Here is a 22,868-nt window from a genome sequence, read left to right as displayed (position 1 = left end):
TCTAATTGACTTATATGAATGTATATTTTATTACTTATCAGTTGATGACCTAGTATATGAAGTATTAATGTAAATAACAAAGTCAATAACAAAAATAGATTTTTAATTTGTGGCTTATTTTAATTCTATTACAATCCATTTTTTAAAATTTTGTAGTATGATAAAAAAAAATTTATAGATAAAAAAAACTTGATCAGTATTATTTTTTTTTTGGACATGAAAATATTTGTATCATTTCTTAAAAACTTTTAAAACTTAAAAATATTAATACAATAATTAAGATAAAAAAAAAACTTAATTACCTCATTTATAACGCTTACATTTACAAAAATTATTTGTTAAAATAAAATAGTTAGTATGTCATTATTAAATAATAATTAATAGTTAGAATTCATTAGATCAACAAATACATATAATTATACATAAAAATTGGTATTTATTTTCTTTTATGCACAATATAATTTCCATAAAATTTTTATTACAAAAAAAATGTACATTTAGATAATATAATCATCATTATAAATTAAAAATAAATATAACTTAATGATTAAGCAGTAAATGAAAAGAATAAATTGATAAATGAATGAATTAATGTTAATAGTATTACAAATTTCAAAAAACAATTATTAAATTGATAGAATGATTGAGCAATATAAGAGGAAGAATGACAATATCATGTTTATAATGATAATTATTAGTTGTAATTGTTGAAAAAAATAAGTTGTTATTATTTAAATTATCAAATAAATCATTGTAGTTTTAACAAATGTTTTGCATTATAACATTTTGCAATATCCTATAAAAATTTATAAATGACTGATGAGTATAAATTATCTTTCTACAGATAATTTTTAAACAATAATAGCAATCATTATAACTTCAACACGTACTTATAATTCTTTGTTGTACATAAATACATTTATTATTTGTTTATAACTATTATTATATGATATAATTTTATTTATATTTACATCAGTTCTTGACATTAGATAAAAAAGCTTATTAGACAGTAATATATTAGTACTGGAAGTATTTAGCAATCTATAAAGTTCCAAAAATATATCATTTGAACATTTATAATAAATTACGGTCTTTATAAAAATTATTTCATTAAGTTCATAATGAATAAAAAATATATAATAAATTATGCATAATGCAATTAAATATTCCAAAATGGTCTACTTAGTTTAAAAAAAAAATGTTCATAGTAGTAAAAATCTCATAGTTAATTAAAAAACAGTAATAAACTTCAAGATAGGAAAATTATTGATTTAATTTACTTTCACTTGACCTGAGTATTTTTTAATGGCTTCTTGTGTTGATTTTTGAAATTCTTCATTCATTACCTCATAAGCTTTATCAATTAAAGCTGGAATATCTTCTTTCTTCAATCCTGATGTAGGAATTGGTGGTAAAATTGTAATATAATTAGTTCCTGAATGCAAAATAAATTTTTTATTAATTAATCAAATAAATAATGATTATGCTTTTGTTTTGAATTGTAATTTTTCTATTAAAAAAAAAAAACTCAATTTTACCAGAATCGAATTTCTTTTTATCATGATCAATGTAATAATATTTTGATACTACTATGGGTTGAAGAGGCATTTGTGTTTCAATAGCTAGATGAAAAGCTCCTTTTTTAAAAGGTAATAATGAATTATTTGAATGCCTTGTACCTTCTGGAAACATCAATACTTTTGCCTAAATAATGACAAAAAAGATTTTTTTTTTCTAAATCAATTTTATTATAAATTTTAAACAGTTTTAAAAACTTAAAAAATCTATAAACTTATATTTACCTTTCGTTTTTTAATTATTTCTGCTGTTGAATTTAATGTATCTTGAGCTGAACTACCTTTCTTTTTATCAATAAATATTGTTCCCCATAACCACGTGGCAAGCCCATAAGAACCCAACCATAACACTTGTTTTTTTGCAATTACAGTACAATGTTCCAAAATTGGCCAAAGTTCTGCTAGAACTATAAAAAATTTCTCTCAATATATACAGAAATAATTAAAACAAATAATTTTAGTGTTAACGTTATTTATAAAATATAATTATACTATGATCGTTACCAATCACATCTAAAGAGCTTTGATGATTTATCAATACTATTGCCCCGGAATCTTTTATGATATTGTTATGTCCTCTTATAATGTAATTACATCCTAGTAGTTTAGCAAACCACTTGAGTTGCCATGCAGGGATTCTGTATAATCAAAAACATTTATAAATAATTAAATTGATAAATACCACGATTAATAATAAAATGAATAAGAAATCATACAAAGCATTTCGCCAATCATGAATACGAAATAACATCAGTGGAATAGTCCATGTTGCAAAAAATGTACTTGCCAGCATATACAAAATAAATTTAACTCTGTATCTTGCTATTTCACTTATAGAACAAATAACAAGCAAAATAAGTAGTGCAAGTCCAACACTACTGCACGATACACCAAACATTCTAAAAAAAAATCATTAAATAAAAATATTTCATAAAAATTATAAAATTATAATACTATTACTAATGAAAAAAAAAATTACCTTAAAATTATCATTTTTGAACATATTGAATTATGTGTTAAATATTTTGAAAATAATATAAAATCAGTTATTTATTTATAAATTGATGTATACTATTTCTATGAAGATAAACTATGATCTTTCAAATATAAAAGATAGAATATTCTACATAAAAATAATATAACATTAGAATAAATTTCTTTTATGCTTTCTTATTCTACTATTACAGAGTCTATCAAATGATCATCGATTACAAAAGAAGTAGACTCTGAACCTTTGACTTTAATCTTCAGTGTCATAATTTGAGAGAAAAATGTAAACAATGACGAATTTTTTGTTATCAACAAAATATTCATTTAAGAATTTAAGGCCTATTAGATTAAATAACACGATTAAATATAAATAGATTGTCAATCAAATTTATTTTTATATAATTTTTTATAATTAATCATTACTCAACTGTCATCAACTTATTTCATTAAATCGTCTAAATTTCATGTTATGTGATGAGAGTTTGTAATTTTATTTAAAATGTTAAAAAAAATAATAAACGTTTACAAAGTATATTTCTACGACGTTTAATTAGAGTCTGATCAGAATTATATTGGATAATCAAAAAGATAATTGCTAAGGAGATTGAAAAATTATACATGCAATTTTTGTATGCTGTATTATTTAAACTTTATATTTTACAAACCTCTTTATCGGATTAGATTACGAAACAACTCCATTTTTCTCTTAAGTTTTTAATAACATTTTCCAATTGTGATAATGATCATGACTGATGTTTTATAAATAAATAAGTATTGGAAATATTTAGTAATTACATACCTATTTACTATACTAGAATTACATCTAATTCAAAGGTTTTATTTAATTTTAAAAAATTATAAACAATAAATTGGTGTTTTTACAAAATTCCATTTTAATTAAAACTAATTGGAAAGTTACAATCATAACTTAGGAAAATTATTATTACAATATTAATGAGAATAACTCCAATAATAAATTACAAATTGAATTCTTATTAACTATGATTAATTCTTAAATTGAACCTCAATATTTCTATCATAAATTAAAAAACGATGTTTTAAATATAAAAGCATTCTTTCTTCGAAAATACATTCATCATAATGTTTCGTATAGTAAAAAAGAAAATATAATTTATCCATATTTTGTCAATGTACTATTAATAAATTATGATTCAAAAACGTGTACTTACGTTGAGAGTTCTCTTGTCGGCCAATAAACAATAATCACTTCATACACACTATTAAACTGAAGCGCTGATCATTACCAAAGTCCCACGTGTGTACTATTGAACATTTCAAAGAGTTCGGATATTTACGACATTGAATCGGGAATTTCCGTAATCGAAATGCGTAATATTTCTATGAATCAAAGTACAGTACCGGACATAAGTGCTGTGTGATTTTATGTAAGACAGTATAGGGAAATTGCATGTATAACCTTCAAAACATTGAACAGCATTTATGTCCGGTACTGTATCTTTACTCGCGCGAAAATACAATCTTGTTCTTAATTCGACATTTAAATATACAATTTTATCTAATAATTACAGTACTGACAATTACACAATTTAATGTAGACTATTATCACTGATTACAAGCGTATAATTTTTTATATTTTTTAATAATAATTTGATGTAATTATGAACAGAATTTGTTTAGTGTAATATGTGATTTTGTGTTTTGTCTTAGGTTATGTTAGTTTACCGTACTTTTGACAGTTGTAGATGTCACTGTAATCGGTGATAGTGAACAATTAATTAAAAAACTGACCTATTTTTAGAATTTTTCAATAACGATTATTACACAAATAATAATTTTATTTATATAAATTTTAATATTAATTTTACTCAAAATTCTGGCTTGGGAATAAGTACAGCAACACCCTGTATATTATTGGGTATTTTTAGATTATAGATGACACTGTGTCAATACTGAATGTTTCAATAATATTGATATTGAGTAGCTCCAAAGTAGTTTAATTTACCTAATTAATCATCATAAAGAATGGCACGCTTTGATCTGATTTCACTAAGATAATATAATCTTTGAACAACTATTTTAATAATGTATATAACATAATTCTACATGAAAGCAATTGTTTTTCTTAAATCTCAACAATGTAGAGAATTGCTACGTGTTATCAATCATGATTAAACCAAGAGAACAATGAATATATTTTTTATCATCGACAACATGATAAATAAATTTTAATGCAATCTTTACTGAGTATATTGAAAATTATTTATTGTTTCTAGTTATTTTGTTTTAAATATATACAAAATATAAACTGTTTACTTATCATTATCTTTGGATTAATTCGCTTATAAAAAGTTATGGCTCAATTGCACATTTGGAAAGGTACTGAGAAAATTAATTTAACATTTGCTGATCAGCCTAACGGGATAGTTAAAAAATTAGTTCATATAAATAACAATATTTTTGTGTCTACAACAACATCGAATATTTATTATGGAGAAGTACAAGTTTTGGAAACTGGAACACTGTCCATTATTTTTAAAAGAATTAATTTCTGTGTCATAGATATGGCCTCTAATTCTCAATATTTATTTATTGTAAATGATAAAGGATATGTATTGACACTGGATCCTAATACATTCCAAGTAATTGACACAATTATTCTTAAAGAAGATATTAAATATTGTTGTCATGGGTAAGTACTATAAATTAATAATAAAACTGAAATATTAGAATCAAACTGTATCTCATTTATATATTGTTGAAGTATAAAAAGAAATTTATTCATTAAGAATTTTCAAAGTAATATCAATTATTTTTTCTTTCTTTATTTATATATAGATATAAACAAGAGAATGAAATCTTAAAAGTCAAAAATATAGCAGTCAGTGATATAGCAACACTGTTTATTACTGAAAATGGCCAATTATGGGCAAGTGGTGACCAGCCTCAAATTGATATAAAATCTCAAGTTGCTAAAAAAGTTGTATTTTTTGAAGGAAGATCAGTATCTTCAATAGCCTGTGGTACGAATTTCAATGCTGTTGTTGCTAGGAAAATTCCAAAAATAATTAAAGATGATACAGATAGTGAAAATGACATTGATGATATATTTGTAAGTACTTGTCCACAATGTTTAAATAATTTTGCACTTAGCCCACAAAGTTTGACATCATCAGATACATGTCCTTTGGGTCTTCATCCACAAACTTATAATGAAGATTATTCTGTTGCTTCGACAAGTCCCATGTCATTCACGAGTCGTGATCATTTAACAACCTCTGTTCCAGTTAATAATGACAATCGATCATGTTTGATTCCAAATAATACAAAAAATACCCCTGGTACGAATGATGATGAAAAAGAAATAAAAAAAAATCCAGTTTTTATTAATACTGAAGCAGCTCGACAATTTTTAACCGAACAATTCTCCTGGGTCTCTTATTACGGGAATGGTAAAGAAAGTAATAGTGAATATATGTCAAGCCCTACTGGTTTAATTAAACAAAATGTTTCCAATATGGCTAATTTAGTATATGAAGGAGTCAAAACTATGGGAGATAAAGTAGCAACTTTATCAAGACACGTTAGTGGAAGTTCAGAAACTAATGATGCTCGTGATGACATTACCGGCGAATTTGAACTCCTTGATGAAGAGAAAGGAAAACCATCTGCTGGTAGTTTGGCTCATAGCTTAAGATGTGAAGAATTTCCGTGGTCCTCGAGTACAGCATCTCTAGATCACGATTTATCTGTACAAGGATTGTACGAAAGAATTAATTCACTTATTGATACTGGAAACAATTTACTTGCAACTGAATTATGGACTTGGGGAGATATTAAGTTTGGACAATTAGGTACTGGAGATATTATTATTAGACCTAAGCCGGTTTTAGTTACAAAATTAAATAATACAGGAATTAAAAAAGTATGTTGTGGAGCTTATCATGCTTTAGCCTTAACTTTAGATGGAAGAATTTATGCATGGGGTAAAAATGATTTAAATCAAATATCTCCAGAGGAGACAATCGCTCAAAGTTCACCAAAATTATTGATGGTTCCTGGAATAAATAATCAACGAACAAGAAATGCTGCTACCGGAACTTGTCATAGTTTAATTGTTATAGATAATGAACTATATTTTATTGGAAAATCTACGTGAGTTTCTTGAAATATATAATATTATTTTTATTTCAATATTAAAAATAACATAAGCTATTATTATTATATTTATTTTTTTACAGTTCTATAGATAAAATTGTTAAGCTAAACATATCAAATAATTCACAGTATTCAATTAAATATATATCAAGCTCTGGGTCTTATAGTTGTTGTTCAACAATAAATCAAGAACCTAGTAAAATTTTGAATGATTTAAACCGGGAAGAAATATTGTTAGAAGAAATGCTCACAGTTTATCAATTTTTAATTAGACCATTTCAAAAGAAAGCAGCTAGACAAGATTCTAATGCATACGATACTTTATGCCAATGTTATATAGATTTAATGAATTTTATTGCTTTAAATGTTCTTAGTCTTTCTGATTACTCTAATTTTATTGGTGAGCCATATGAAGTCATTTTGATTGCTAATGTTGACGAATTCGTTACTGTTTATAAACATTATTTGAACACTGTTTGTGATGTTATATCACTCGGAGGGTTTGGACATATAGTTAAAATTTTTAATGATAAACTTCCACAAATTCTAACACGAACCTTTTCTGATAAAGTAATTATGCAGGAGCGATTTAAAAAAGCAGGCAATGAAGAAATTGTTACAGCTGCACTTGAACATCCTTTGCAGGAATTAAATCGGTATTTATATAGAACATTATTATTCATTGAATATTTTTTTCTCTAATGTCATTGCTAGATTTTTTAAAATTTTATTCTAGATACAAAATAACAATAACAAATTTAATTAAATGTAATGGGACAAACATGGGTATTGAGAGACTTCAAGAAGCTTTAATCAAATGGGAAAGAATGTGTGATGAACAACAAAAACGTCAAAACGAAGCAAAAATCACCAAAAAATTTTGGGAAAATTCTGGAAAATTAATCGAAATTTTAAGATCACCAAAAAGACGACTGCTAAGAGAATCTCGAACACGTCCAATTTCGATATTGAATTGTAGTCGTTTTACTTCACTACTTTCACACTGGTTTATTTTATTAACGGATGTGTTTGTCCATGTAATTGGAAATTCGCATACGACACATCCACTGGCAACTTTGTGGGTAGAACCTTTAGCAGATTCAGAAAATTTGTCTAATGCAATATCTATTACTACTCCAGAAGAAAATTTGATACTTTATACAGCTACTGCAACTGAACGTAATGAATGGCTACAAGCTTTACAAAATGCTGTTAAATGTAGTCTTCAAAAAGTTGTTGGACACGGATCCCCTAGGGATCGAACAACTAGTTATTTATTTACTAAGCATCCTACTTATAAAGATGCTAAATATATTGGTAAATGTGTATTTTTTTATCTTATTAAATGTTAATATTAATAATTATCATTAATTGATTTTATTAGGAAGATGGTCAAATGGTAAACCTCATGGTTATGGAAAAATGGAATGGAATGATGGAAAACTGTACACTGGTGAATTCTATAAAGGTGTTATAGACGGTTTAGGAAAAATGGAAATTCCTACTCAAGGAATTTATGAAGGTCAATGGAAAGATGGATTACAAAATGGATATGGTTTATTCAAGTTAGTATCTTTGTAAAATTTGATATAATTTAATTTATTGTTAATAAAATAAAATTTAAAAAAATGATTAATCAATAGAGAAATAAATGGGGATGTTTACGATGGATACTTTAAAGATGGATTGCCTCATGGTCATGGTGTAAAAAAAGAAGGTCATTTTATGTCTTCTATAGGGAGTGTTTATGTAGGAGAATGGATTGCTGGCGTAAAGCAAGGATACGGTGTTATGAGTGATATTATGACAGGTAAATTATCATCTTACGAATAAATTAAAACATAATTATACAAGTTTTATGTTGTTAAATGATAATTTTATACTCATTAATTTTCATTAACATAGGTGAAAAATACTTAGGTTTCTGGAGTAATAATTTAAAACACGGTAACGGATTAATTGTAACTCTTGATGGGATTTATTATGAAGGAACTTTTGTACAAGATGCTTTTATGGTAATTTGAGTAAATAAAGTTAAACTTTTTAATAATAATTGTATAAATATTGAAACAAAAAAAAAAACATTCTAGTTTAAACAAAAACTTGTATAGGGTCATGGTATAATGATATTTGAAGATGGAACGCATTATGAAGGAGAATTTAAATCTGCTGGAGTTTTCGGTGGAAAAGGTATTTTAACGTTTCGAAGTGGTGATGTGTTAGAAGGGACTATGAATGGAGGTTGGAATGAACCAGTTAAAGTAACAGCAAATTTGCAAATAAATAAAACTGTTAATAATATTGAATTAAATTCTAAACCACCGTAAGTGTAATTACTTAAATATTTTACAAAATCTTTTAAAATTAATTTCCTTCAATAATTATTAATAATTTCTAGATCTTTCGGAAAATTATGTGTACAACCAAATCAAAAATGGAAAGCTCTATTCCGTCAATGTTATCAGCAACTTGGAATAAGTGAATCTAATATTCAACATTCTAATAAATCGAATCCAAATAAAATATTAGAATCTCAAAAATTATGGGAAAATGTTGCTATTATAATCAATAAATCATGTCAACGAACAGTACATAAAGAGAATTCACCATCCAAAGTCCCTTTACCACGGGGATCTGCAAACAAAACTTCCAATGACTTGTTGAATAAAATTCTTCAGTTTGGACAAACTCAACTATCATATTCCAGTTTCAAAGAAATTCATGAATATTTAATAAACGCATTTGAAAGCCAATATCATCCACTGGGCAATTTATTAACACAAGTATCAACAGTTTATACAGCAACTTATGGAGGAGTTAGAGTTCACCCGTTGTTATTAAGTCATGCAGTGGAAGAATTTCGAAGTATAACCATGAGAATATATGAAATTGTTTCATTTTTTTTTCCAGCATTACCTGACAATGATAAAGAATTAATATTAGAATCTGAAAATGGAGAAAAGAGGTATTATTTAGAATTTTTAATGAAATTATTTAAATTCCCTACAACTATAATATTATTAGATTAATTACATTATTAAAAAACAATGAAACTTGTTTTAGGAAAGAAATTTCTGCTAAATCTCTATTATATCCCATCTTACTTTCTCGAGTACATTCAGCTCTATTTGTTCTCTATGCACTTCACAATAAAAAAGAGGATGATGCATATTGGGAAAGATTAATGAAATGGAATAAACAATCTGATTTTGCTTTAATGACATTTCTTGATATTGATCAGTAAGAATTTTTCTTCATTCATGAACTGTTAATAAAATATAATCTAAATAATAACTTATTTTTACTTGATCACTTGTGCTCAATAATTAATTTGTGTCGTAAAAAAATTAAATCTGTCTAATTATTAAATTTTTAGAAAATTTTATGATGTCGCTAATACTCTAAACATGGCTTCATTTGAAAATGATGAAAAAAAATTTTTAACCGAAGCAATAGAAACTTTACAACAATTAAAAACCACCTTTTCGCCTTTAGAAAAATTAATAGTCATACGTAATACTTTTGAGCAAATGACCAAGGTGATATTTTTAAAATTAATTTGAAATCCCTTAAACTAAAATACAGCATTAAACAGTCATTTGTAAATTTTTTTACAGACAGTACAAAAAAAATTGGGTGAAACATATTTATGGACAATGGACGAATTATTACCAGTATTTACTTTTGTAGTAGCAAGAGCCGGTATTTTGAAATTGGGAAGTGAAATTCATTTTATCGATGATTTCATGGAATCCAATATAAAAAATGGGGAATTAGATGTTATGTTCACTACCCTAAAGGTAAATTTAACTATTATTAACTTTATGATATTGTATAAATACATTATATAATAAACTTATTTTAATATTAAATTTATAATCTGATCTAGGCAAGGTCTAAACGACAATTATCAATATTGATCGTTTATTTTTACTAATTAGTTTTTTAAATGTTGCACAATATGAAAAAATCAATATAAAATTGAATCAAGATGATAATTTTTTCAGTTATTTAAACAATCTGCATTAATAGTTTATCATGAAAATATGGATTATTAATAAATTTTTTATTGGGTTTCAGGCTTGTTTTCATCAAATCCTACAAGAAAAAGTTAATATTTTCGATTGATGCAAATAAGAATGTGAATTACTTTAATGTATATAAAAAAATAAAAATATAATATGTAATTATTTATAAAAAAAAAAAAAAAAAAAAAAAAATAATTATGAAATAAAATTGTTACAAAGGAATGAAATTAAATACATATTTGTATATTTGTATATATATATATATTCACGAATATGTATATGTATCGTAATGTAAATTTGGCAACTCCAATAGAAAAGAACTAATTTTTATGAATAAATATTTATTAATACATAGTTTGTTTACAATTTTTTCCAACGAAAGTACATAATAATAATAAAAAAAAAATTATTAATTTTTTTTTTTATTCCCTATTGGAGTACCGTATGGAAAATAATAAATATTTTTGCTACAATTTAATAAAATGAAAACAAAAATTTTATTATTTTTATCCACTTGATAATCAATTTATTTTTAGTTTAGTAGTTGATACTTAATGAGTAAAGTAAGTGATTAACATTATTTAATAGCCAATTATATACTACTTAATTCTAATTGAATTTAAAAGAAAAAGTACTAATACAGAATGATAACTGTGATTAAAAATTTTTTCATAATATAAAAGTATTCTTAAGATTCAATATTTTATCATAATTTAATATTCTTAATTTATTTATTCATTAATTTATGTATTAGCAAGAACAATTTTTTATGAAATTTATGAGCTTAACTGTTTGTCGATTTAGTAAAAGCAACCTCGCATTATTCTACATTTATTAAAAATTTTTTATTTTCATTAAATCGTTTTACTTTCCATCGGGATATACGATTGTATACAGTCGCATCACTAACTACAGATTATGTTGATATATAAACGTGTGAAATACAACCAAATAACCAGCTTCCTTTTCACGAGTAATCGATCATAAATGTTTGATTAATTATTTACAATGATTAAATTCAAATATTATTTTTAATTTATAATCAGAGATTAATATACAATTAGCTAAGTGGTTGATTAGTTTACAAGGAAAATTAAATAACTATAATTCTCTTAATTGATGGATAATTAAGAATTTATATTATAAAATGCAATTTTAATTTTAAATACAAACACGAAATTTTCAAGAAATAATTCCAGTAAATAAAAAAAAAGTAATTATTTTGAATGTGAACTGATAAAATGAATTTTCTAGCAATCATGTGAAACAATAATTAACAATCGATTAATACGAAAATACTTTGATATTTTAGAGGAAACTTTGTCTCTACTTCCAACAAAATGTCTTCCCTCTCACAATTAGTGTGAACTGCCGAAAAATTCCTGCAATGATACAAATTGATACTCCGTAATCAATTTTGAATAATCTGTTAAAAAAGCTTTATTTATAATACTTATTTTTAAATTAAAATGAAATTTGTAGAAAGAAGAAAATTATTGAAATATTACAAAGATAAATATTTTATAAAATTTACTAATTGTTTTATTATTAACGCGTTGACTCATTGTTTGTCCATTCAATTGGTTAGTTTAGTAATTCGAACGAAAAAAGTTTCCAAGAAAAAGGAATGGAAAAAAAAGTATGTATGTTTTAAAAATCAAACGATATAGTATATATGTATATAATTAAAATAAAGAGACTTGCTAAATATATATTTAATAAATTACAGATGTTAAACATTTTATTTCATATAGAAAGTTACCTCTAATATTATTGATGTACAAAAATTGATACTATCTAAGGCTGGAAAATACATTTTCTTCGGCACCGCTTGTGATTAAAGTATCCTTTCCAAAAACCAACTGAATTTTTGCGTAGACAAACGAGTCTAATACGAAATGTAGACTGAATAAGTGTGATACATAACACAAAGAGCTCATATTTGTCAAAACGACTAGTATTATGAGTCGAAGTAGAAACGTTGAAAACCGGAAGAGTAATATTAATAATATTAATCATAATCATAATCATAATAGTATTCCCGAGGAGATGAATAACATTGAAACCTGCAAAAATTACTGAAATTGACTGCATATTGCTAACCAAAAACATTATCTGTACACCCCAAAAAACCCTTAGACAGCTAAGAAGCCGTCAAGTCGGGCCTAAATGGCCCCGACACCCAACTGTTAATCTGATCCTATCTCTCCGTAAATATAATGCTAATTAATATGATATTAATAATGACAACTATGTTAAATAATGTAGTGGCAACAGCAATAAATGCTGTTTTTATTAAACAATAAAAATATGAATTAATTGAACCTTCCAAAACAAATCACCACTACCTAGTGTTTAATATTTATTTATATTTTATATTCGCTTATATAGAGAGTAATCCAAGATGAGGGTAATGTAAACCCTAAAGTCGCGTTACACAAGCGATATGATTCACCTAATTTGACCAATATACTCACACACCATCAGAGAGATCAGCTGAGAGCTTGTTATTTCACTTACGTTTTATTATTTTTTTGCTTTTATTATAATGAAATACAGCCAACAGCCAGATTTAGATCAAATCAGCAACATTTAATGGCATCTCATCAATATGAGTGTGGTAATACGCTTCTATATCACTCATGATTCGTTTGTCATCCGTGGTAATAAAGTTGATGGCTACTCCTTTACGTCCAAACCGACCTCCACGACCAATTCTATTAAAAAACAATTTTTATAAATATTTTTTTTGATAAATGTTTTTAATTATTTATTACTAATGTAGTATCTTACCTATGGATATAATTTTCTCGGTTGGAAGGAAGATCATAATTAATAACAAGTGATACTTGTTGTACATCAATACCACGTGCTAAAAGGTCAGTCGTAATAAGGACACGAGAAGACCCTGTGCGAAATTGTCTCATAATTAGATCACGTTCTTTTTGATCCATATCTCCATGCATTGCCGAAACGGTAAAATCACGGCGTTGCATATTTTCTGTCAACCAATCAACCTTGCGACGTGTATTACAGAAAATTACAGCCTGAGTAATACTCAAAGTATCATACAAATCACACAGAGTGTCGAATTTCCAATCTTCACGTTCAACGAAGACATAAAATTGTTTGATACCTTCCAACGTTAATTCTTCTTTTTTCACCAAAATTCTAATTGGTTGACGCATAAAGCATTTAGAAACTTCTAATACGTCAGTGGGCATTGTTGCAGATAATAGAATAACCTGTACTTCATGGGGAAGTAGCCTGAAAACATCGTGAATTTGATCCTTGAAACCACGGGATAACATCTCATCAGCTTCATCGAGTACAAATAGTTTTATGTTATTTGTACGAAGTGCACGTCGACTTATCATGTCATAAACTCTTCCTGGTGTTCCGACTACCACATGAGCTCCTTGCTCAAGTTTCCGGATATCTTCACGAACATTTGTTCCTCCAATACATGCATGGCATTGAGCATGCATAAAATCTCCAAGAGCAATTACCACTTTTTGGATCTGTAATTTAAAAAAATCATAAAAATTTTATTCCTATCATTAATATAAGTAAAATAAAAATTTGAATTTTTATCAAAATCAGAGGTGGTTAAATTTGAATCTTCGAAACCAAAGTAACTCTTATGAATTCTGTAATAGTGAATGAGTTTGACTCCCCGTTAACATTTCACGTAAGTCTTCCTCTCTGTTTTTTTTTCAAATTTGAGTTTGCCTACTCCAAGTAAAAATTGTAAATAAATATGTTACCTGCTGAGCCAACTCACGAGTTGGAGCGAGAATCAATGCTTGGCATTCACTCAGATTTGTATCAATTTGCTGCAGTATAGAAATAGAGAATGTTGCTGTTTTTCCAGTACCTAAATAAATACATTAAAATGAAATAAGAAATTTTCATTGGTTTTAATTTGAAAAATATTTTCTATGTAAACGACTGTAGTAATTTCTTACCTGACTGGGCTTGAGCGATAACATCAAAACCTTTTACACATGGTACAATTGCCCGTTGTTGAATAGCAGATGGTTTTTCGAAACCATAAGCATAGATACCCCGAAGAAGTTCTTCCTTTAGGTTCATGTCATCAAAACTTTCGACCACCTGGAGTTTTTGGGAAAATCCATTAAGTAAATTTTAGTTACAAGGTCATAAAAGAACAATAAGAACAATGAATACCCAAAATATGAAAAACAAAATATAAAGTATAAATCCTTAATAACAGAAAAGTACCAACTGTGCTCAATTAACTAATAACGTCGTACTGAATAAGTAAGAAAAGTATGAAGGCCGTATTAAATTTTTCGTTCTTCAGTTGTCTAAAAGTCAGTTTGTCTATCTTTGCTTAAAATTTTTACAACTCAGGTAGTAACCTTAAGTAAAGTTAATATAATTGACAATGAATTTTACCTGATCCCAGTTGCTGTCAATAACACCATCCGGGTCCATTCCGGGAGGCCCTCCATAGTTAGATGATTCACTTTCACTTGGACCATTTTTAGAGTCGCCAGACCATTGATCCTCGTTTCTGAAATTGAAAAATTTTTATACATATTCAATAATGGAAGTTGTATCTATTGATTTAGTAATTTAAAATAACACATTATAAATATATTTGAAGAAAGTAATTATTCTTTCTATCTAAGATTTGAAAAATTAAAATAAATAAAATTATTTAAATTTTTTTTATTAATTATTGTGTTAAAACTGCAATATATAATATTAGAAGAAAATTTTTATTTTTTTTTTATTGTTACTATTTATGAAAAATTAAAAATTCATTTATTCATGCACTTATTGACGCATTATTTGAAAGTTTTTTATGCATAACTTTAGAGACGTATTTATACTATCCAAAATTTTTAGAACAGATGTTTAAATGGATATCTATATTGACACTAGGGTCGATACACAAAAATGACCAGATAAATGATGCCAGACCATGAATTCACTATGACTCATAAGTCACACCAAAGCATGACTTCAAGCGAATACGCTTAATAATTGATTGAAAAATCCATTAAATATATTATTTTGAAGTATTTCCTATTTTTTATTTTTTCTAAAAAAAAACTTGGCAACATACAAGTTTTTCTTCACATTGATAATTTAGATCTGTTTAAAATTATTTGATTGTGTTAAAAAAACGCTATCATGCCAGCATGGTGGAAACCGACGAAAGCGTGCACGCGTTTGCTTGATGAAACAGCCTATTTCATAGTAATAGATAATTGGAAAAATTCAAATTAGTAATGGAAAAAATAAATAGATAATAATATTAAATTGATTTCGGAGTAAAATTATTTTTGTATAAATAATTATAAGACTGAAAAATAATCGAATAGCCGCCAAATTTCCCAGACAATGTGACAAAAAGTTCACGGCACGCCATGTTGATAGCACAAACCCTGTGCATTCGTCAATTGCGATAATATTTTTGTAAAGTACAGATCATTGGAAAGATGCGTAATAATAAATTTATATCAACCATATGGAGTAAAAATTAAGGAAACGATTAGTTATAATAATAAATATTATTAGCTAAAATATGTAGGTAAAAAAATAGAACTTACCTTCGTTCAGATGTATACGACATGTTCTACTCACAGTAGCGCGACGGAAAGGACGAATTCCAATTGCGTCACACACAATATTACTAAAAATCCCGCACAATGGCGCTGTGAATCAATTAAGTTATCAAAGTTTTGTTAAAAAAACACAAAGATAATAAAGTAAATTTATCAAATAAATTGAAACTAACGAAGCTAATTGTTTATCTGATGGTCTTTCGACTAGTAATGCCGATTGCCGGCCAGATTCATTTACTAAATAGGCAATTTGTGGAAAGTAGGGGGGATGGAAAATGTATTTTACCCATAATGCCTTGGGAAAAGAAGTGGGGAGGGAAAAGCGGTGAATTTAAATCTAGTGGAAATGCACTTCTTATTCTATAATCTCTATATTATAAAATAGATATTTTGATATTTTATACATCATTTAATATAAAGACTTGAGTATAATTTTTCATTAATTTATAATTGATCAATCGTTATATTGTTTATTATATTTTAGAGATTTTACATGATATATTTTATAACAAATGGTTATTTTTATCTTTTTTGACAATAAATAAAACAAAATTTTAAATATTTTCTAATAAAATAAAATCTTTTAAATTTTAACAATAAAAAAATATTTCTTACAATAATTATGATAATTATAGGTTACGCTTTTTTTACTCTCTTTCTTTATACACACATATTTATATGTACAATAAAATATTTTCTTAAAATACTTCCTTCATTATAATTTTAAAATAAAGTATTAAATAATTTTAAAGAAATGCACAAGATATTATTAAAAATAAAATTGCAACTGGAAATATGATGTACATTCCCATACGTGGATGGCAAACAGAAATCAATAAAGAAATATCATCTTGTTCATGTTCAATTCCATCCTTAGTAGGCACTTCAACAATTATTCGGTCAGACGACAATATGGATAATGGAAAAATACACTCTGTTTGATTTATACATGATTTTGTTACATTTTCATACTGGAATGTAGGCTTGTAAATATCGAATACAGCATGAATATCGTTAAATACAAAGTCATTATCACTGTAGAAAATATAATAATAATATCCGTCTTCAGTTACATGATGGTGTGTTTGCATATATTTGCCATTTTCTAAATAACTTACATTAATACACAAATTTGATGGTTCAAATTCCTGAGCCAATAACACTTGACCTTCGTAGCAGTTTAATAGACCTTCTTCAAAACTTGATACTGATGAGTCGCTATCACCTGTAAGATTTTTAAGAGCATTTCCACCGTGTTTTATACCTTGATCAAGTAGAGCTGGTGGTTTAACAGGTTCTTGGTTTCTTTTCATGCGTATATTGGTCTCTCTATCCTTTAATTCATATTCTGTATCATATTCCTCTTCAGCAGTATTACTTCCCGGAATGTTCAATTTTTCACGTAATAATTGTAAAGCCATCTGTTTTTCAACATTTTTCTTCCTATCTACATAATCACCTTTAGTTACATTTTTATTATGACGATTGTTTCTAAAGTGTCTTTTTGTATGTTTTAATTTTCTTGTATTGTTTACTTTAATGTAATTATTGTGCATATTTGATAGATGGTTTTTTTCTTGACTAAATTTGGTGGGAGGAGAATGAATTACAGAATATTCTTGGGATTCAACTTCTTGAGCATTTGTTTCAAATGTAATTTTAACTTGATCACGTGCTTCTGGTAAAAACACACCTTTTGAATGTGCTTTATTTTGATTATGTTCTAACATACCACATGTGCGCAATGTTCTTTCACCTTTTACAACTAGTATTGAAGCACCAGGAAATCTAATAAAACAATTCAACAATTTGATTATATTCATTAATTAAATAATCATTTATACAAGAATTAATGATTGAAGAGCATTTATTTATAATAATAAAAGAAGATTCATATTCACCTGGAACAGACAGACAAAGCGACACTTGCTCCTGTCAGTAAATAAAAACCCCAATATTCCAAAGTATCATCAGGTAATGTCATACTTTTTTTCAGTCTTATATGTTTACGATAAGACGTTATTTCAGGCCTATGACCCATTTGAAATGCATTAAATGTTTCATTCATATGTAAAGTATGAGCCTGTGGAGCAAATAAAAAAAAAATCATAATTAAATTGATAACTATTTGAAGTATAGTTTGATGAGAAAATAAAAATGTCATCAAAAGATCTCACATACAGAACAAAAAATAGTTGAAACGCCATTATCGACTTCTAAAACATCAGACTCAGTGACAGCATAAACGACATCTTGGTATAAATAATGACGAAGATAGAGAGGTACTATTAAAAGAGATATTGGAAGAAATGCTATCAGAAGACAAAAAATTATTACTCTTTTCACTCCATGCATTCTTAAAAGATCTAGAAAAAGTAACAAAGTTAACATGATTGATGATGATGTTAAAATTAATTATATTATTTAGAAATAAGTTAATATACTTATATCCATTTATAATAAGGATAAATTACAAAGTTAATTTATATTGTAAAAAATATTTAAATCAATTAGATAACGATTCTAATGCATCTAATTGTAAAAAATTGATTAAACAAATTATAGAAGGATATAAACTGATTATATGTTACACATAATTGAAATAATCAGTAATAAATTTTATTTTATTTGAAAAAAATTGTTTATTAATTAAAAATCATATAGATAGCTATTATTAATTATTGTTATGTTTGAATATTAATAATTCACCAACTATAAAGGACTATTGACATTAAAAAACATCAAATAGTTAATTGATTAATAATTAATAATAATAGTAACAATGTAAAATTAATTTTTATTGTAGATCCCAATATATATAAATATATTACTAACAAAACATTTAAGATAATATTGAAAAAGTACAATATAATCGTTAATTTTTAATTGTATCTAAAGTAAGATTAAAAATATTAAACTAATTGTAATAAATAATTGTTTAAAAAAACCTTATTTACGTACTGAAGATAATTCATAAACAAATTGAGGTAAATGCAAAATTGGGATCGACAATCTCCCCAGGTGCGCTGCAGTAAAATTATAATAATTGTGCTTTCGAACATCACATAAACTTATTTATAGTTCTTTTTTATATCATTCACTTAATATGGCTGTAGAATCGATAAGATAAGCACTAAAATTCAAACAATGTTTCTTTCGTCAATTTTGTAACAATATGCTACAAACGAAAGATTTAATTCCATTCTAAAGTTCATTTTGTATCTTCGTCAACCTTGAAAAGTATCTACAAGTGCCTATGTATATTGTCGTTATATATATATACGTCATGTTAGAGTGCATGTATGTACAATGGAGCTGCAGAGAGCTTCAAAGGAACTGAATTCCTATTCGAATTTCTAAACCTTTAGTTAGTACTCCCACAATGTGATGCCGCTACTCGTTTACTTTACTAAATTCATATTTTAAATACAATTTATTTGTTATTAAATAAAATAATTTTTATGTACAAGTATTATTTATAAAAATTTCTTTTAATAATCTATAATAAATTTAAATGTATTAATCTAATCGCCATTGGACATTAAATTTTTGCAATGCTTTCTCCACAATTGTTTTTGTTACACCATCTCTAACTAATATCGATTGTACTCCAAGTTTACTTACATCTTCAATATTCCTATTTTCATCGTCAAAAAATATCATATTTTCATAACTAACATTTGAGGATTCATGAATTCTATATTAAAAAATTATTGTTTATGAATATGATCACTGCATATTAAATTATAATTAGTTTACTTAAAATTTATTCTCACTTTTGAAAATGAGTTGTTTTTTTTCCTGGATAAATTTCTCTGTAAGTGATGTATTTAGTCCATCCAAATAATTCTATTAACTGATTAGCACCTTGGATCTCACTAGTTCGTGAAGCAACTCCAATTTGAAACCCATTTTCAAATAATTTTTTCAAGAGATTTGGTACATCTTTATAACAATATATTTTTCTCCCATTCGAGTCAATAACACCATTATTTTTCCTATAATTTATAAAGTTAAAATTATACAAATAAATTTGTTTTTAACTTTGTTAAATATTTAATTATAATTATAGAAATTTTTGAAATTACAAAACTAACCCTATTTTGAATGGTGGAGTAACATGAGTATCAACCCAAAACGGCCATAATGTATAATCTAAATAAAATAATTTTATGACTGAGTGATGGATAACGCATTTATAAGTCAATTTTCAAAAAAAAAACATAATTGATACCATTATAATATTAAAATTTATCTAACCAAGATCAAATACTAGAAGAACGGGTTTTTTTTCTGTAGACGATTGAGGTTGCTTAGATGTCATTATTTAATAACTTTTGAATAATTATTTAATACAATAGTAAATAAAATACATAATATTATTATACTGCGATTAACTTTGCAACTATACAAACAAAGATAACTTCAGTCAAACAACAACAATAAAATTGGCTCAATTTTTACATCTCTTTTTGCTAATAATGATTGTAGCGACGTCTATGGTTATCAGTAAGAAACAATTATAAAATAATAATAAAAGCAACCCCATTATAATATCCATACTGTAATTGTAACTATATTATTGATAATATATTATTATTATTATGTATCATGTATACATGATTAAATAAACGTTACGAGTCGAGTAAAAAATTTTATGGACAATATGTCTAAACAATAATATTATATATCAAACTAATGAAATGTAAATAACTTTATTTACCGCTGAACAATATCAATTATACAAATTTATATCAACTAGCTTATTATAAAATGCATTTTTTATTTCCACTTCTGTTCTTTCTGCAATATTAATTGTTTTTAACTGTGATTGACCGAAGTAATAATTCTTATATTTCTGAAAAAAATTATGTTATAAACATACTGATAGATAGAATTCATTTAAATATTATTATTACCGTTATTATTTTTGCTCCGCTAAAGGTGCTAGTTCTTGAATGACCTTTATATCTTTTGTTTAAACGACTTGTTTTCATTAATGTCATATGCAATTTAACTTTATTAGTATACTGAACACTCATAATACCTAAAAAGAAATTCTTGTAGAATAAAAAAATTTAATTACCTGTATCATACATAGAAACTTTACCTTTATCGACAAAATATTCGAATATTTTATCTACCAGTTCTTGAAGTTTATCATTATTCACAACTTCCGCGTAAAGAACTCTAATTTTTGTTGGATCATCATTCATGATTTCCAAACCTTGAATTACTATTTGGATCATTTTATGTTTATTTAGTAAAGGTCTGTAACAAGTCTTATATTAGTTAAGTTGAAACATCTTCAAATAGTTTGAATATTAATGTCTAACAATCTAACTTACTTGATTACTTCTTCCACACAACCATTTAATGTATCTATAGCTTTACATTTATCTTTATCGTCTAATAATTTTAACATTCCTATTGTTAAATGTAGTTTCTGCGCTGATACAAAATAATCTTCCTGAATATTTTGAGAAATTTCAGGATTATTCAAAATTTCTTCTTTAAACTTGTTAAAATTGTTTATTATCTCTTCATCATTTAGTGGAATGGCCAAAAAATGTGTAAAAGGTACTTTGTCTTTAGAAGATTCTATTAAAAGATCTATTCTTTGTCGACATGATATTACTTCAGACTTATTTGATCCAATAATCTCTATTTGTCATTATAAAAACATAAAATATTAATTGAATATTTAATATTCAATACATTTATCTTACCAACAATTTGATCATTCACATCTATCTTTGGTATCTTTATAACTGTATGTGTTTCAGATTCCAACTTCCTTTTTATTCCACCTTCAAATCCTATGATAAATCTATGTAATAATCTGTAAATGAGTCGGTTTTATGTTACATGTTGTACAAGAATAATGTCATTTAATTCACAAAAATATGTAAGCAAATAAATACTGTACTTCGGAACAAGCACACAATGTTTGTATTTTCCATCATTTGTTTTATCAATTTGTATTACATTAAGATCCATAGTTTCATTGGCAATATCATCGTCTTTTTGATTGTATTCTTCGAAATATGGAGAAAAAGTTTCTTCTGAAGACCATACATTGCTATCAAAAAATCTGTAGCAACGACCATCAACCCAAACTAATTCTGGTTCTAAAATATTCATTTTTCTTTCTTTTTTTTCTTAAATTTCTGTAATTAAATATAAAATAATTTTATATTATTATAAACTCGAGTATAAAAGAATTCAATATATTATATATGAAATAATATCCTACTGCAATTGAAATATGATTAGTTATTCAAGTTATGTCATCAATAGAAAAATAACAGATAATTTGATGCATAAATCTTTTTAAATCAAACAAAAAAAAACAATTATAATATATAAACTATATTGAATGGTGAAGCGCAAAACATTAATTAATCACTTTATTAATTGATATTGGAGATGATAAGTTTAAAATATTCAATATATTTATATGTATGTACATATAAAAGTCAATAGATTGACGTTAGCTGAATATTTCGAATAGACTGGAATGAACTTGAGCTTGA

General features: G+C 26.0%; 6 protein-coding genes across 12 annotated transcripts; 1 reads left to right on the top strand and 5 right to left on the bottom strand.

Annotated features, from left to right (window-relative positions):
- Positions 1-1,211: 1,211 nt before the first annotated feature.
- Positions 1,212-3,924, bottom strand: Agpat2 (1-Acylglycerol-3-phosphate O-acyltransferase 2). 2 transcript variants are annotated; one of them, XM_035095107.1, is made up of 6 exons: positions 3,758-3,924; positions 2,294-2,476; positions 2,082-2,215; positions 1,803-1,984; positions 1,539-1,704; positions 1,212-1,435 (listed from the first exon to the last, which is right to left on the bottom strand). In XM_035095107.1, exons 2-6 carry the CDS (start codon positions 2,473-2,475, stop codon positions 1,272-1,274), a joined length of 828 nt encoding a protein of 275 aa, XP_034950998.1. In that variant the 5' UTR covers position 2,476; positions 3,758-3,924; the 3' UTR covers positions 1,212-1,271. The 2 variants fall into 2 exon arrangements, with proteins under 2 accessions (XP_034950998.1, XP_034950997.1); XM_035095106.1 differs by lacking the exon at positions 3,758-3,924 and adding an exon at positions 2,557-2,696.
- Positions 3,925-4,292: 368 nt separating this feature from the next.
- On the top strand, positions 4,293-10,917 carry Als2 (Amyotrophic lateral sclerosis 2). 3 transcript variants are annotated; one of them, XM_035095103.1, is made up of 13 exons: positions 4,293-5,238; positions 5,385-6,701; positions 6,788-7,360; positions 7,441-8,021; positions 8,089-8,269; positions 8,348-8,514; positions 8,610-8,719; positions 8,816-9,027; positions 9,103-9,669; positions 9,768-9,944; positions 10,081-10,243; positions 10,322-10,504; positions 10,785-10,917. In XM_035095103.1, exons 1-13 carry the CDS (start codon positions 4,901-4,903, stop codon positions 10,830-10,832), a joined length of 4,617 nt encoding a protein of 1,538 aa, XP_034950994.1. In that variant the 5' UTR covers positions 4,293-4,900; the 3' UTR covers positions 10,833-10,917. The 3 variants fall into 3 exon arrangements, with proteins under 3 accessions (XP_034950994.1, XP_034950995.1, XP_034950992.1); XM_035095104.1 differs by lacking the exon at positions 10,785-10,917 and having other exon boundaries at positions 5,385-5,998; positions 6,077-6,701; positions 10,322-10,609; XM_035095101.1 differs by lacking the exon at positions 10,785-10,917 and having other exon boundaries at positions 10,322-10,609.
- A 1,042-nt stretch (positions 10,918-11,959) lies between these two features.
- eIF4A (eukaryotic translation initiation factor 4A) lies at positions 11,960-16,540 on the bottom strand. Of its 2 annotated transcripts, XR_004691183.1 has the most exons (7): positions 16,318-16,540; positions 15,155-15,272; positions 14,701-14,848; positions 14,500-14,609; positions 13,526-14,253; positions 13,253-13,449; positions 11,960-12,114 (listed from the first exon to the last, which is right to left on the bottom strand). XR_004691183.1 is itself a non-coding variant. In XM_035095105.1 (6 exons), exons 1-6 carry the CDS (start codon positions 16,338-16,340, stop codon positions 13,305-13,307), a joined length of 1,272 nt encoding a protein of 423 aa, XP_034950996.1. In that variant the 5' UTR covers positions 16,341-16,540; the 3' UTR covers positions 12,443-13,304. The 2 variants fall into 2 exon arrangements, 1 of the variants encoding a protein (XP_034950996.1); XM_035095105.1 differs by lacking the exon at positions 11,960-12,114 and having other exon boundaries at positions 12,443-13,449.
- Positions 16,541-16,956: 416 nt separating this feature from the next.
- LOC118074078 (uncharacterized) lies at positions 16,957-19,710 on the bottom strand. 2 transcript variants are annotated; one of them, XM_035094991.1, is made up of 4 exons: positions 19,281-19,710; positions 18,514-18,698; positions 18,234-18,415; positions 16,957-18,120 (listed from the first exon to the last, which is right to left on the bottom strand). In XM_035094991.1, the coding sequence occupies exons 2-4, from the start codon at positions 18,685-18,687 to the stop codon at positions 17,079-17,081; spliced, it is 1,398 nt and encodes a 465-aa protein (XP_034950882.1). In that variant the 5' UTR covers positions 18,688-18,698; positions 19,281-19,710; the 3' UTR covers positions 16,957-17,078. The 2 variants fall into 2 exon arrangements, with proteins under 2 accessions (XP_034950882.1, XP_034950881.1); XM_035094990.1 differs by having other exon boundaries at positions 19,294-19,703.
- A 94-nt stretch (positions 19,711-19,804) lies between these two features.
- On the bottom strand, positions 19,805-20,797 carry LOC118074079 (magnesium-dependent phosphatase 1-like). Its single transcript, XM_035094992.1, has 4 exons — positions 20,593-20,797; positions 20,430-20,487; positions 20,109-20,330; positions 19,805-20,029 (listed from the first exon to the last, which is right to left on the bottom strand). Exons 1-4 carry the CDS (start codon positions 20,654-20,656, stop codon positions 19,852-19,854), a joined length of 522 nt encoding a protein of 173 aa, XP_034950883.1. The 5' UTR covers positions 20,657-20,797; the 3' UTR covers positions 19,805-19,851.
- A 234-nt stretch (positions 20,798-21,031) lies between these two features.
- Positions 21,032-22,864, bottom strand: LOC118073383 (activating signal cointegrator 1 complex subunit 1). Of its 2 annotated transcripts, none has more exons than XM_035093866.1 (7): positions 22,589-22,864; positions 22,262-22,502; positions 22,062-22,174; positions 21,681-21,996; positions 21,443-21,603; positions 21,252-21,379; positions 21,032-21,190 (listed from the first exon to the last, which is right to left on the bottom strand). In XM_035093866.1, exons 2-7 carry the CDS (start codon positions 22,474-22,476, stop codon positions 21,068-21,070), a joined length of 1,056 nt encoding a protein of 351 aa, XP_034949757.1. In that variant the 5' UTR covers positions 22,477-22,502; positions 22,589-22,864; the 3' UTR covers positions 21,032-21,067. The 2 variants fall into 2 exon arrangements, with proteins under 2 accessions (XP_034949757.1, XP_034949766.1); XM_035093875.1 differs by having other exon boundaries at positions 22,742-22,760.
- Positions 22,865-22,868: the final 4 nt, after the last annotated feature.

Source organism: Chelonus insularis, unplaced genomic scaffold, assembly GCF_013357705.1.
Source record: "Chelonus insularis isolate UGA/USDA-ARS -01 unplaced genomic scaffold, ASM1335770v1 contig_131_pilon, whole genome shotgun sequence".
In the NCBI taxonomy this organism is placed as follows: domain Eukaryota; kingdom Metazoa; phylum Arthropoda; class Insecta; order Hymenoptera; family Braconidae; genus Chelonus; species Chelonus insularis.
The sequence above is the reverse complement of the archived record's forward strand: the minus strand, read 5'-3'. Positions and strand labels throughout refer to the sequence as shown.

What these genes read in the sequence shown, in the direction of transcription:
- Agpat2 (XM_035095106.1), bottom strand. An exon ending in CATGATTGGCGAAATGCTTT is followed by an intron (nt 2,216 to 2,293) that starts GTATGATTTCTT and finishes TTGATTATACAG; the next exon opens with AATCCCTGCATGGCAACTCA. An exon ending in AAGCTCTTTAGATGTGATTG is followed by an intron (nt 1,985 to 2,081) that starts GTAACGATCATA and finishes AATTTTTTATAG; the next exon opens with TTCTAGCAGAACTTTGGCCA.
- Als2 (XM_035095101.1), top strand. Translation starts at nt 4,901, where the DNA reads ATGGCTCAATTGCACATTTGGAAAGGTACTGAGAAAATTAATTTAACA. An exon ending in TATTTTATTGGAAAATCTAC is followed by an intron (nt 6,702 to 6,787) that starts GTGAGTTTCTTG and finishes ATTTTTTTACAG; the next exon opens with TTCTATAGATAAAATTGTTA. An exon ending in CTTTTGAGCAAATGACCAAG is followed by an intron (nt 10,244 to 10,321) that starts GTGATATTTTTA and finishes ATTTTTTTACAG; the next exon opens with ACAGTACAAAAAAAATTGGG.
- eIF4A (XM_035095105.1), bottom strand. Translation starts at nt 16,340, where the DNA reads ATGTCGTATACATCTGAACGAAG. An exon ending in TCGTATACATCTGAACGAAG is followed by an intron (nt 15,273 to 16,317) that starts GTAAGTTCTATT and finishes TTTCAATTTCAG; the next exon opens with AAACGAGGATCAATGGTCTG. An exon ending in TTGACAGCAACTGGGATCAG is followed by an intron (nt 14,849 to 15,154) that starts GTAAAATTCATT and finishes CAAAAACTCCAG; the next exon opens with GTGGTCGAAAGTTTTGATGA.
- LOC118074078 (XM_035094991.1), bottom strand. Translation starts at nt 18,687, where the DNA reads ATGCATGGAGTGAAAAGAGTAATAATTTTTTGTCTTCTGATAGCATTT. An exon ending in TTTCAACTATTTTTTGTTCT is followed by an intron (nt 18,416 to 18,513) that starts GTATGTGAGATC and finishes TTTGCTCCACAG; the next exon opens with GCTCATACTTTACATATGAA. An exon ending in GCTTTGTCTGTCTGTTCCAG is followed by an intron (nt 18,121 to 18,233) that starts GTGAATATGAAT and finishes TTGTTTTATTAG; the next exon opens with ATTTCCTGGTGCTTCAATAC.
- LOC118074079 (XM_035094992.1), bottom strand. Translation starts at nt 20,656, where the DNA reads ATGACATCTAAGCAACCTCAATCGTCTACAGAAAAAAAACCCGTTCTT. An exon ending in ACTCCACCATTCAAAATAGG is followed by an intron (nt 20,331 to 20,429) that starts GTTAGTTTTGTA and finishes TATAAATTATAG; the next exon opens with GAAAAATAATGGTGTTATTG. An exon ending in AAAACAACTCATTTTCAAAA is followed by an intron (nt 20,030 to 20,108) that starts GTGAGAATAAAT and finishes TTTTTAATATAG; the next exon opens with AATTCATGAATCCTCAAATG.
- LOC118073383 (XM_035093866.1), bottom strand. Translation starts at nt 22,476, where the DNA reads ATGAATATTTTAGAACCAGAATTAGTTTGGGTTGATGGTCGTTGCTAC. An exon ending in CATTGTGTGCTTGTTCCGAA is followed by an intron (nt 22,175 to 22,261) that starts GTACAGTATTTA and finishes ACTCATTTACAG; the next exon opens with ATTATTACATAGATTTATCA. An exon ending in TGTGTGGAAGAAGTAATCAA is followed by an intron (nt 21,604 to 21,680) that starts GTAAGTTAGATT and finishes GACTTGTTACAG; the next exon opens with ACCTTTACTAAATAAACATA.